This window comes from Fusarium pseudograminearum, chromosome 1 (genome assembly GCF_000303195.2).
Source record: "Fusarium pseudograminearum CS3096 chromosome 1, whole genome shotgun sequence".
Lineage (NCBI taxonomy): Eukaryota > Fungi > Ascomycota > Sordariomycetes > Hypocreales > Nectriaceae > Fusarium > Fusarium pseudograminearum.
Window position 1 is genome coordinate 7,377,503 of NC_031951.1, and position 12,305 is coordinate 7,389,807.

The window sequence follows — 12,305 nt, forward strand, 5'->3', positions numbered from 1 at the left end:
TATTGTTTATAATGAATTTACCATGATAAATGTAAATACAGGCTTCCATATCAATGGCCCTAGCATTAGTCTTGGCTATATACATATCAACAGAAGGGCGAAGTCTGATTATACTAATCACTTCCTCCGTTCATATATCGAGGTTCATGTTGCTTTTACCCATCTTTCCACGAGATTCTGGATCTTGTTACTGTTCTTCTCCATGAACATCATATGTCCATTGCCATGAATCCCTTCCATTCCAAGCTCAACATGCTTGGTCTTTGAGCAACCCGCTTGCTCAAGGTACTTGGCCGTACAATAGTCATAAGGCATATGGTACGAAGCCTCACCAGTAACAATCAGAATGGGCTTCTTTTCCAAATTGACGAGACGACGCGGGGCGGGCTTTTTAGCTTGAAGCATACACTCAACAAAGTCTTTTCCTCGGCTTGGCTGTAGTTCTTGGATGAGGTCGGTTGAAGGGTCGGTAACAGCTGGGCTGTAAGTAAGACTTATATCGGTCAAACCCCATGCTCGAGAGGTTTTGTTGCCAAACACCGCGTCTCGGAATGGTGGACCTGATGGCTCGAGAAGTATCAAGCCCTTGGTAAGCTTGGGACGAGCATCAGCAATGAGAATCGGCATCATGCCGCCTTGACTATGGCCTAAAATGATAACGGGCTTGCCGATCTTGTCAAGTAAAGCAGCTCCAGCAGCTTGGACACTTTCCTGTTGGTAGGTGGCGTTGTTGATAAACTGCACATTGGAACTATAAAAGGCATCGAAAACCGGATCACCTCGGAGTCCTGTACCTGGCCATTGCGTGTGCTTCTTGGCTTGTGGCCACAAGTTGAATTTCTGTCCGGCTGTAAATCGCTGCTCAATTATCTCAGCGGAATATGTTGAGGGCTTGGAAGCTCCATAAGCAGGAGACCATGCTGATCTGCCTCGAAGGGTCTGGTCGACGATATAGACTTCGTAGCCCTGACTGATGAACTGGGATGCCCACCCGCGTCCACCATCGGGCTTGTTCAAAAAGTTCTGCCAATCGTTAGCTGGCATTAGGTGAATAGATGGGAGTCATGTACTGTTCCTGTCTGAGCTTGACCATGTATAAAGACAATAGGCGTTTCTTTCTTCGCACCTCCAGCTGGGGACAGTCGTTCGACATACATTTGATCTCGGAATATCTCCCCACCGGCACCATCGCTCACATAGCCTCCTCCTACATAGAAGTATGATCGAATGGATGGGATTTCATCCTGGCCATTGTCGCTCACCGTCACAGCACCTCTTGTGAAGGTGGCGGCAGCAACGACGAATAGAGACGCCCAACGCATGACTAATGAGCAATGCCAACTCTGTGCGATTCAGATACAGAGATAGACAGGGAAATGGTAGGCAATGAAGACACTGAACAAACAGATTGCGGTTTGTTGTCAGTTATGGACGGTGAAGTGTTAAATCGCTCAAGGCTAGCAAAGTCAGTGGCCAGGATCATCAGTTCGTGGAACCATTTGTGGTGTCGTGTTCGATAAGCTAAAATGTGAACCCCAGTTCAACATGGCCTGTCAAGGTTACACTTCATTTCCCACGATCGAGTGCTGATTCTAAGCATCCCTTCCTCTTACCATTGTGGAGATATTCTCGTTATGACGGTGGTAAGACTACCGCCACTACTCATGGCTATGGCTAATCGTCGGTTAGCTTTAAATACATCAATCACTTTGTCATACCCTGATCCCTGGTTTTGCTGGGGAACCTTGTCCTTAACAGGCATCAACCTGGACAACGTCAGTCACTTGTCAACTTCACGGAGTGCTTGAACAGAATTCGCAATAGCAGTTTCAATACCAAAGACGACACAATGAATGATTCAGTTGCCTTGTCCAAGTTCGATTCTTTGATCAAGAAGAACCTCGTCTTTTTTGACGAACAACAACAAATCGTCCAACACAATGACAAAGGTCTCAAGGTAAGACCCTAAAGCATCGCTCATGAAGGACTAGTAAGGTATAAGGATTTGAGTACTGATAACCCGACTCAGTTTCAATTTATTTTGACATCAGCCCTCGCAAGAAAACCTACCTTCCAGGTGAATCCTGAGAAGGGGGAAGAGCAAGTTGACGGCGCAATTGATGAAGTTCGGGATGGAAGTGATATCAATACCACTGGCTATGAGATGTGTGACATTGGCAAAACTCATTTTCTAGCTGCCAACAAGTTTTGCTTTGCAAGACCACACCTAATGCTGCTCACGTCCGATGGAAACAAGCGTCAATATGAGCCACTGGACCAAAACGACTGGCAAGCTTTGAACAACGTCTTGACTGACTTGGGTGATGACTATGTCGCCTTCTTCAACTGTGGACAAGATGGGGGCTGCAGTCGACTCCACAAGCACATGCAGCTGATACCAAAGCCCAAAGACAGCTTCGCAGCGTTCCTGGACATTGAGGATGGTGTAGAGCCTGACGTGCCATTCCAGTGGTTTTATCATCGCTTCGAGTCTCCACCACTTGACTCAAATCAGTTGTTAGACGTTTACGGCAGACTTCTACAAAAAGCCACAGAAGCGGCCAAAGGTCAATCTGAGCATGCCGACAGTCTGCCAGCAGGAGCAGCAATTCCGCACAACATGTTGGTCACGAACCAATGGATGGTTGTACTCCCGCGACGTCGGGCAGCTGTTAATAAAAAGGCTGGCGCTAATTCTATTGGCATGATGGGAGTTATTGCTGTTGCGACTCAGGAGGAGATTGATAATTGGATATGCATTGGGCCTGTTGAGGCGTTGAAGGAGCTCGGTGTTCCAAAGATAATCTAACCCTGTGTTTGAACGCCAGGCATTCATCCATACATATACTCGAAGACCGCGGAACAATACTTTCTTGCTTTCCACTTCCCAAATTGTGGTACAGCACACAGCCTCCAGTTTCAAGCACAAATATTTTCTTCAAACTACTAATCGTCAGCAAACTGTGTCTGACTCATTACGGCTAAGCAAACTCATTGAAGACAGCTTGGTGACCCGTGAATAAGTCTTCAAATATGTGAGTGGCTGTCACACCGTTGACTAGCTTTTGGCGGAAGGTGCTATGATTGTGGATTAACCGTCACAAAACGCTTTGTAATGGACTATTTCGCAGTCGGACTTTCAAGTGCTAGAGATTTTCACTTGTAGACATCCTACATGCCATCCTACTGACTTACTGACCTCTTGACCCAAAACTATCACAAAACATGGCATGGCATATTGCAACGCTATTTGAGTCATTGGATCTACACTGGCAATTATGTGTGAAAGAGGACAAGATGAAATAGTCTCTAGACTACTAGCACAATATGGCCAAAACCTCTGTCTAACTTTAAGTCATTTGGTTGGTTATGCAATGAATTTCTGAAGTCTGATACCGAATCGTATTATTTATCTATCTACTAGACTATGCTCTTTCTATTTTCTAAGTAGCGCCTCTTAGTTGGGTGACTTATTTATCAAACATCTTCCAAGCCCGAGGCATACGTTGCACTCAAACACCTGATGCGTGCCTTCTGGCGACAGCTTTCGCAGCTTTGTAACCCATTAAGGGGGGGGTTAATCTTACATTCCGTACAAACCCCGCCATTTATAAGCCTCTGGCGGCCGTCTATTGCGAACACGACACATCTTATGCAGCGCCGTGTATCTGCATCTCCTTCAGCTGATTTACAACGGTAACATATGCCTTGATGCTGGTTGAAAAGACGTCTTTGCTGGATGCTTAAACCCTTTCGGTTCCAATGATCGCTGCAGAAGATACACGGGTCATCGATTGGCACCCGACACGTTATGCAGTGCCGAGTTTCTAACGAAGTTATACGCTTGATAAGGTTTTGCTGATGGATCTCGCCACAGGGACGGCAGCGGAGTATGGTATCTACTATGGGGGCTGTACAATTGACACAATAAAGTTGAGTTAGTTCCTGGTGTGGTTCCATGACCCTCGTGGCTCTACGCATATACGTAATACCATTCTTAACCCAAAAGTCTTGTTGTGTCAGGTGGTGATGCCTTTCAAGTGGTTGATGGCCCTGAGAGGCTGGAGGTTGGCAGTCGGAGCCCTGATTGTACCAAGATCCTATAGAAGTACTCTGGGGGCCAGGGGTCTGTGAGTAGTGAGACTGGGCATTTGAAGCTGAAGGATCAAATGGATTGTCAGATCTCTGGTTAGTAGGATGTTCAACCCTATCATCAGGGGGTAGGTAGTCATGTGAAGGATTATAATAGAGAAATTTGTAATGCTTAGCAGAGCGTTGGGGCATATAATCCTATCAGTGATTAGTATTTGTTCTTCCGCATATGGGTTTACCTATATACTCTGGCTGTTTCTGGCCGAGGATCAGAGGTTTCTTGTTGAAAACGACTCTGCAACCTCCCCATCGGGTCATATTCAGATCTCTGACTATAGCCTTGGGCAGGTGAGTAGGATGGCTCACTATATTGACCATATCCTTGGGTGGAATTAAATTGAGCACTACCTCCAGCACGCGTCTGTTGCGGAAGAAAGGGATTGTCAGGCCGCAAATTACTGTCGTAGCTTTGAGCGGGACGGCTCTGAACGTCTCCTCTTCCACCATATTCTTGCGTTAAATGAAACGAAACACTGCCTCCAGCGTGGGACTGTTGCGGAAGAAAGGGATTATCAGGTCGCAAGTTACTGTCGTAGCTTTCTGCAGGGCGGCTTGAGAAATCCTCTCCCTCACCATATTCTTGCGTTGGATCCAAACCAGCACTACCTCCAGCGCTGGAGCATGGTAGAAACGGGTTGTCTTGCCGGGGGTTGCTTCTATAGCCTGTTCCTGGAGCAGGATGGGTAGGAGTATTGTAATAGTAGCCGTATATAGAAGGGTATGGACGTTCAGGATCCATGATTGGTGTGTTGGAGCGTTGTCTTCCAAAGTCAAGTTGCAATTATAGATCTTGTATATAGATTGTTAGGGTTGGAGGAGGAAGAAGACGTTATGGTATAATAGTTGTGTATTTATAGGGAATAGCTCTACCTGATTCGAAAGCTGCAGGACCCAGACTTTGGATATGTGTGACAGAGGATATACCTGATTCACTTGTCACAAACTTTCTTGAACGAGAATCAGAACAGTAAATGCTTGCTCTTCACAGCCAGGGTCAACATTTGTTGTCGTCTGAAGGTATGCACACGCCACCCTCACTCACGGTACTAGGCAAACTAGTCCCTGGAGGCACAAGAGACGATATCAGTAGGTCAGCTCATACTACTGAGACCAGGCTTCTTAGACAACTTATTTTATTCTCTAAGACTTAGGCAGCTAGCTATTCTGCTACCAAGTAGGCCACTAAAGATATATCAATTTCATCAATGCTGACGATTTAATTCCTTCTTCTTCTTCTTCTCCTTGGCCTTTTTGTTATATTCACGTTGTGTCTCCAAGCAGTCTTCACACCACAACCTCTTTGGCTTCACATCATGTCGCCGACATATGTTACATATGCCTGCCTGTACAAGGGCTTTCTTCTCATCTCTATTGAGGAAGATCCGCCGCTTTGCATGATGTTCGCAAAATATTCTTTCGAAGGAACAAGTGCACTCTCTGCAGATAATGCAATAGCGCATTTCGTACTCTATGGGGTGCTTTCGTCGGGCCTCTGTGCAAGATTGGCATCGAACATCGAATTTGGGAAGGGCATCACAGCAGATCAGGCAAAATGCAGCGAGAGGTTTGCGTTTGTCCCCGGTACCGAAGTCCCGAAAATCTTGTTGATACAGCCCGTAATCTTGGTGGGTTTTGGCAGGGATTTCGTCAATCATTGAAGCGGTATCTTGGTTCATTTTAGCGGATGATTGATGATAGATGCTCAGAGAAGTGATGTCGATGTTGATGTGTGCAAGATGAGAAGTGGAATGATTCGGAGAGCACAGTATATCCTAGACAGGTGGGCGGGAAGGTGCAAAGCTTTCCAGCTCTTGCAACCGTCTTTGACCTTCCTAACAGCGTTGTTCAAATGGGCAGCATAAGGAATATGCCCTACGCTTTAGGGTACAACAATACCTAGATAAACTAAGAGTACATTGGAGAACAGCGGCATTGAGGAACGACCAAGGAATATACGCTCATGCTACCAATCGCTGACTGTCTCCCCCATCTACAAGGTCAAATCGCCAGCTTGCCCTTGATTTACCACCACATGCGCCTTCTTCTCACCCTGAGAGTAGTACCGGACTGCAATACAAAGCGTCCTGATGAGTAGCTGACAGTTTTGAACATAAGGTCCAGTAAAGTAAATATCCGGATTGCCATGGATGCGGCTATGCAGCGTGGCAAGTTGCCCAATATTGTTAAAGACGGCAAAAACCAAAGAATGACAGATATCAGCATCAGAAAAGGATTTAATGTCCGCAGGATCTTCAACGCTCTGTTCCTCCGCCTCAGCCTCGGGCCTATGCTCTAGGCTGAAAGCCTTGCAAAACGTCGAAGCAACAGCCGTCATTTTCATGCCGATTCTGTTGTAATCCATTCCGTAAATGTCTCCGATGAGTTTATCGACGTTTGCATTATTGCCCTTTTCTGCTTGCTCAAGCATGTCCTCGTAGGTGCGCGCTCTGGTGAGGAGGAGAAGCAGACCGCATAGTGCTGAACCTCCAAATGAAGAGCCCGAGATGCGTTGGCATTGGTTGTTTTCTGAGACCTGAAAGAAGGATACTCCTGAGCCGATGTTGACGAGTAGATATGGGTGAGACTTTGGTGGTGTTGAAGGGACGATTGTTTCATCTAAGAAAGTGTAGATTTCACAGCTTTGACCTGGGATTGGTGGCCGGTTGTCTGATGACGGTCAATATCTGCCACAAGGGATGAGCGAGGAGGCCATACCATGGCTTGAGCCATCTATACCGTCTGATATTTGACTGGCATCTAGTAGAGGGTTTACTAGATATTGCAGTGCTGCATCCTGAAAGTGATCCTGGGTTGTATCCATTTTCGGCGGTTTCTGTATTTCGAAAGATGGAATAGTTGAAATATTATAGTGAGCAACGTCTTGTTTCTATGTCGACAAGGGGATATGACTGATGCTGTTCTGATGTTGCATGCTGATGCGGTGACTAAAAGAAGACTAGTGTGGTTGCGAGAATTAAGGGGGGGAAGTTAATTTGCTGAATTTTCACACCTGTCACGTTCATTCTAGTGGAGCTATTCATCAGATAAGATAAGATTCATCCCAACGCGTCTTCACCGAGCGTCAGGAACTTTATATGCCGTTTCAAACTCTAAGCAACTCGGACTGAGGGTCAAAGAGCTGTATGGCTTTGACTGCCGCTACTCTTATTTGAGATTCTCAAGAATCCACTCTTTGTTTGATAAACTATAAATTATTACTCTGCTTCTCTCGCCTGACTATGATTGCATATTATAATCGACAACTATTTCTATCATAATCCATCGGGTATCTCGCATGTTAAAACTCACTCCTAAAAAGGAATCTGGCACTCCAACAATGGGCCAAGGCTCAGTACCTTAGGCGGGCATGGCCATACCCTCATTAGCCTTGTATCCTTCTCCAGTGGCAACGCTCTGAGCCTCACGGTACTCAGCCTCCTTATCCTGCTGAATCAAATCACAGCATCCACAACAGCAGGCAGTAGCAAGATCAACAAGACAGCTGCCCTGAAGGTTATGCTTCTCGCGAAGACTGGCACGTTGAAGGGCCAGGGGGATCCAGTGTAAACCAACGCAGGTAGAGGCCCAGAACAGGAGACACTAAATACTTTGTTAGCACATTTTATTCGTAATGCTTTGTTTGATCGGAAGCCATACAGAAGTGTTTACAGGCTCGTAACCGTCAAGGTTATTGTTCTTTTGAAGACGATGATGTGTCTTGCCAAAGGTCACACAGGGAACGCAGCATGTAATAGCGCAAAGACTGATAGGGCTGAAACAGCCGAAGAAACTGTTTTGCCAAGGCTGGGATGTCTCGGGAGACTTGGAGTTGACATGTTCGCTGGGGCGGGCGAGGACATCGTTGAAACGACCCTTCCACTCTTCGAGATCGTTATGGTCGATGGGACCGTTGTTGTGGTTGTTTGTTTGAGCTGGAGCGGGAGCGGGAGCAGCCATTGTGAAGATAAGTAAAGAAAGTTGGTTATGAAGGAGTGACAATGAAGGATCGGTGGCAGTTGGATGAATGAAAGACAAAAAGAATGGAGGACAAGACTCGTTCTTATCCTAACCAGAGAAACAACCCATTCAGCCCAAAGGCTTGTTACTTTCCACAATCTTCAGGCTAAGGCTTGACTGCCTGATACTAGCGTCGTGATCAGTGCGCAGACATGCCCAAGGCAAACAAAGAAATTGCTGCTTCCTCGCGAGGCACAAACTGTCCAATCATAGCTGACTTGTTAAAGTATCACGCGGAATGCTATCTCAGCCCTGTGGTGGTCAGAAAGCTTTTGATTCGGTAGTCAACATGTCTGTAGGCGAAAGCTGAAGCGCCACTAATTTACCGTGAAGTCGTTTGCGGTTGGGCGTTGGAGCTAAATGGGCTTTGGGGATAAGCTGCAAGCCTCCAAAGTGGTTAACACATTAATCGCTGGACCTAGGTCTGGGGGACGTTTGTTAATGACTCGCAGTCTTCTATTCACTTGTTGAGGCTGTTATCGCAGTGCTTCATCGTGATTCTCGTATATGCTTACACAAATACAACAAACAATCTCGACATAGTAGGTGATACAACCGAACTGTCAGATCATGTTTCACTCGGCAGTTGATGTGATCCATAGCGGAATAAACGAACCATGACTGTAAATGCTTGTCTTTGTACCTGAAACGCACTACTTGGGCTGTCATCTCCTGTGAGCGCCTCAACTCCGCTGCGGCTGAGACTTGGCTTACCTCTTACAGTTTAAGCACTGGTCGTTTAAATGAAGGAGGTGACTCACACCTGCCGATCTCTTAAATAATCATGAATGTATTCAAATGCCCTTGTTCTTACATTCACGGTGTCTTCATGCGAGTGGCCAAGTTTGTATCTTCACGGACGTTGAAACGTTGTGTAATCTAAGGGATTCTTGCCCAAAATTCTATCGCTCGCTAGTGTATGTATCTTTGTCTAATTCAGGCCGTAGTGTAATAGTTGTAGTGTACTTGTCTTGCTTGAGAAGTTGATCTTGCCAGCAAGTATTTAAATGTGTATGTGTTTCTTCGTGAATATGCGTTATGTGTCGTGAAGTTGATGTGGTCTGAAACGCCTGCATTTCGAAACCGATGGTTGTCTAATCTTCTAGCCAAGTGTTGTAAATCATGGTTGTCATTGTCTGCGAAATCTGTCAATGATGGCAGTTCATCTGATGAATGTCTTGAGTGACATACCTTTTCACTTTGTGCTGTGCTATAAGAGGCAAGTCTTCTATCAAAAGACCGTGATTGTGTCTGTGGCTTGAGTTGTGTGCGAACACCACCGACAACGACTGTGGCGCTGCCAACTGTCAAGAGAAGAGGGACAATCCTGGTAAATTGTTAGTATGTGGCTGGTGACGAGTGGAGATGAGAGTCTCACTTTTCGACAGGCATGGCTCTTAGGATGGGTTGCATATTGGAGGATATTATGCCAGGGTTTGTTTGTCTGTACGTAGCCGAATCAATTGATGTAGTAGATATTACAGTAGATGTGAATGAGTTTTAATGATGAAAAACGAGAATCTATAAATCTATTATATATCAACTGTGTCGTATCTTGCATTGTTGATCTTGGTGTTTATGGCGTGGTGTAGCGGTGTTTCGAGGCCGCTCGGTGCTGGGTGGTGCCATGAAAATGGCCCGGAACCCCTGGTCGGGTAGTTCCGGAGGCTCAACCAGCCTCAGAATCGGGCCATAACGAGATCCAGATCGTTTGTATCTTGTGGTTTTTTGTGGGCGACAACATGAGATGTTCTGATGATTGAAACTCGTTTATTTTTTTTCATTTTTTTTTCTTTCTCGATTGCCGATAAAAAGCCGTGTTACGCGGTTGATATTCAGGGGGAGTCAGGCCAGCTAACGCGTCAATCACTGGAACTGTCCACTAAAGACATGCACTGAAGATGAGTCCAGCCAGGATGAAACAGCACAACAGCATTGTTTGATCTTTGATACAATACTTCACCACATATCCTGTTTCGGTAGGCAATTATCGTTCAATCTTTATTTCTTATTATCCGATATTCTGTTTGATACGAAGATGGTTCTAGCAGTTTGTCTCATTCTTGTCTTCTCCAGGGTAACTTTCCAGGCACTACATAGTACTAAAAAACCATCTGATGGATGAAAGCGGCGTCTGCCGAAGCAGGGAAATGAATGGATCATAATCCGATCCAGATCGCACATCAGGCTACATCTTGGCCCAAGATACACCGATCTTTCCATGCAATTGACCACCATAGATAAGGCCCGAATATATCTTGAATCTCAATTTCTCGTCAGGATTTGCAAGTTTTCTTATCGATGCGCAGCAAGACATTTGATGATTACATAAGACTTCTGAACTGCCATGCTGACTTGCCGAGCTACTGGATGTACCGTACCTTTCGTGACTAGCAATGACTGAAGAATACGATGCATCCTATTATATCTGCATTTTCTGTATAGCCTCACTTGAGACACATGCTCGTAAAACTGCAGAGATGCTATTTGGTGTTGAGACTTGGCTAATTCTTCAGCCACTCAACCACGCAAGCTTGTGACGTCATGCCAAGTCAAAGACTTGATCAATTCTCTCCCTTCTTAAAGAGATAGATGCATCATACAATTTACTTGCACCAATATCCCAACCTCTTTGACCGATACTTGTTGTAGATACCTTCACCATGGCGTGGAAAGACCATCTCAAGCGTCTCAAGAATGAATTCCAAAACCTAGTCGGTGAGCCAGAAGCTCAGAACCAGAACCAGAACCAGAACCAGAACCAGTACCAGTACCAGAATCAAAATCAGCAATATTACCCCCCACCGCCTCCTCCTCCTCAAGAGCATCAGCAACAGCCCATGGGTGGCGGCCAGAACCAGAGTCAGCAAGGACACGTCTACTGGCAGCCCCAATTCCGCACCGACGCCCCCGTTACTTCGGAGTGGGACGCAAAGATCGGTAACGGCCCGGACGGCTGGGGTAATCAGGAGCTACAGCACTACACCGCCGATCAACAAAACGCCTTCCAGTGAGTTTATCATCATCTGACCCGTTGTGCGCGTATCAAAAACTGACAAACTTGATAGCACTCCTGATGGAAAGCTTGTTTTGCGTGCCATTGCAAACAATGCAGAATCCAACAACGAGAAGCGGTATACGTCTGCCAGACTCGTGAGTCGTCAGACGCTATCTCGCGACCAAGGCGTCCTCACCGCCTGGCTCACTTCGCCATGCGCGACAGGTATTTGGCCTGCATTCTGGCTTCTGCCGCGGGAGCCCTTTTCCTGGCCCACTGATGGAGAAGTCGACATAGCGGAGACGTGGAACGGCGACTTGGAGAACCACTCGTGTCTCCACTGGGGCCACCACCATGAGCCGGACAAGCACCGCGTTCTTGGCACCAAGATTCCCGACATGCAGTATCGGGCTGTGCGGTATGACCTGGCGTGGCTTCAGCCAGGTGGACAAGCTGGCCAGGGTAGGATGGTCTGGTACATTGACGGCAGACCTGTCATGAAGGGCGAGATTCCTGCGGGGACGAGGCCGATGAGGGACATGAATATTCTTTTGAATGTTGCCATGGGCGGAAATGTTTGCGGTGGCAAGACACCCTCGGATGGACAGTACGATATGGTTGTGCACAGTCTGTATATGGGGAGTGAGCCTGAGCATGGAGGATGGCATAGATTCGAGTCTGATTGGGCTGCTGCTCCTATGGGTAACACGTACTAGCGGTCCCAACGATATGAAAACACATATTTCTGTGGTCCTGTCTCACATATTACTTGCGTTTCAACTGCGTACATGATCTGAGAATCGCAGCATTATCGGATCATATTAACTTTCAACCAGCAGATGCACAATCATGCACGACACATTGTGATATAGATTGAGATCTATATCGGTTGATGCTATTGTTAGAGTCAGGGCGGACGATTGCTCTTATCGCTGATAAGATAACGATAAGATATCAGTCAGATATGAGATAAGATAAAGGAACTGGATGGAATTAATGGCCCTAGTTTATCCTGTTCAACTTACTGTTACACTCTTGGGGTTAGGCATTTGATGCTGTGACGCCATCTCCAAACTCTAATATCAACTTTTCTTTTTTTCTCGCTTTGCAACTTTGAGTCGTAAATGGTAGGGTTCAA

General features: G+C 46.2%; 7 protein-coding genes across 7 annotated transcripts; 2 read left to right on the top strand and 5 right to left on the bottom strand.

Annotated features, from left to right (window-relative positions):
- Positions 1-144: 144 nt before the first annotated feature.
- Positions 145-1,322, bottom strand: FPSE_00275 (uncharacterized protein; the record flags this gene model as incomplete). The annotated part of the gene is made up of 2 exons (XM_009253395.1): positions 145-1,023; positions 1,071-1,322. The coding sequence occupies 2 exons, from the start codon at positions 1,320-1,322 to the stop codon at positions 145-147; spliced, it is 1,131 nt and encodes a 376-aa protein (XP_009251670.1).
- A 527-nt stretch (positions 1,323-1,849) lies between these two features.
- Positions 1,850-2,809, top strand: FPSE_00276 (uncharacterized protein; the record flags this gene model as incomplete). The annotated part of the gene is made up of 2 exons (XM_009253396.1): positions 1,850-1,957; positions 2,030-2,809. The coding sequence occupies 2 exons, from the start codon at positions 1,850-1,852 to the stop codon at positions 2,807-2,809; spliced, it is 888 nt and encodes a 295-aa protein (XP_009251671.1).
- A 1,518-nt stretch (positions 2,810-4,327) lies between these two features.
- On the bottom strand, positions 4,328-4,891 carry FPSE_00277 (uncharacterized protein; the record flags this gene model as incomplete). Its single annotated transcript, XM_009253397.1, has 1 exon — positions 4,328-4,891. One exon carries the CDS (start codon positions 4,889-4,891, stop codon positions 4,328-4,330), a length of 564 nt encoding a protein of 187 aa, XP_009251672.1.
- A 1,251-nt stretch (positions 4,892-6,142) lies between these two features.
- FPSE_00278 (uncharacterized protein) lies at positions 6,143-6,973 on the bottom strand (the record flags this gene model as incomplete). The annotated part of the gene is made up of 2 exons (XM_009253398.1): positions 6,143-6,819; positions 6,868-6,973. 2 exons carry the CDS (start codon positions 6,971-6,973, stop codon positions 6,143-6,145), a joined length of 783 nt encoding a protein of 260 aa, XP_009251673.1.
- Positions 6,974-7,509: 536 nt separating this feature from the next.
- FPSE_00279 (uncharacterized protein) lies at positions 7,510-8,109 on the bottom strand (the record flags this gene model as incomplete). Its single annotated transcript, XM_009253399.1, has 2 exons — positions 7,510-7,752; positions 7,810-8,109. The coding sequence occupies 2 exons, from the start codon at positions 8,107-8,109 to the stop codon at positions 7,510-7,512; spliced, it is 543 nt and encodes a 180-aa protein (XP_009251674.1).
- A 1,154-nt stretch (positions 8,110-9,263) lies between these two features.
- On the bottom strand, positions 9,264-9,582 carry FPSE_00280 (uncharacterized protein; the record flags this gene model as incomplete). The annotated part of the gene is made up of 3 exons (XM_009253400.1): positions 9,264-9,305; positions 9,361-9,496; positions 9,548-9,582. 3 exons carry the CDS (start codon positions 9,580-9,582, stop codon positions 9,264-9,266), a joined length of 213 nt encoding a protein of 70 aa, XP_009251675.1.
- A 1,250-nt stretch (positions 9,583-10,832) lies between these two features.
- FPSE_00281 (uncharacterized protein) lies at positions 10,833-11,883 on the top strand (the record flags this gene model as incomplete). The annotated part of the gene is made up of 2 exons (XM_009253401.1): positions 10,833-11,179; positions 11,238-11,883. 2 exons carry the CDS (start codon positions 10,833-10,835, stop codon positions 11,881-11,883), a joined length of 993 nt encoding a protein of 330 aa, XP_009251676.1.
- Positions 11,884-12,305: the final 422 nt, after the last annotated feature.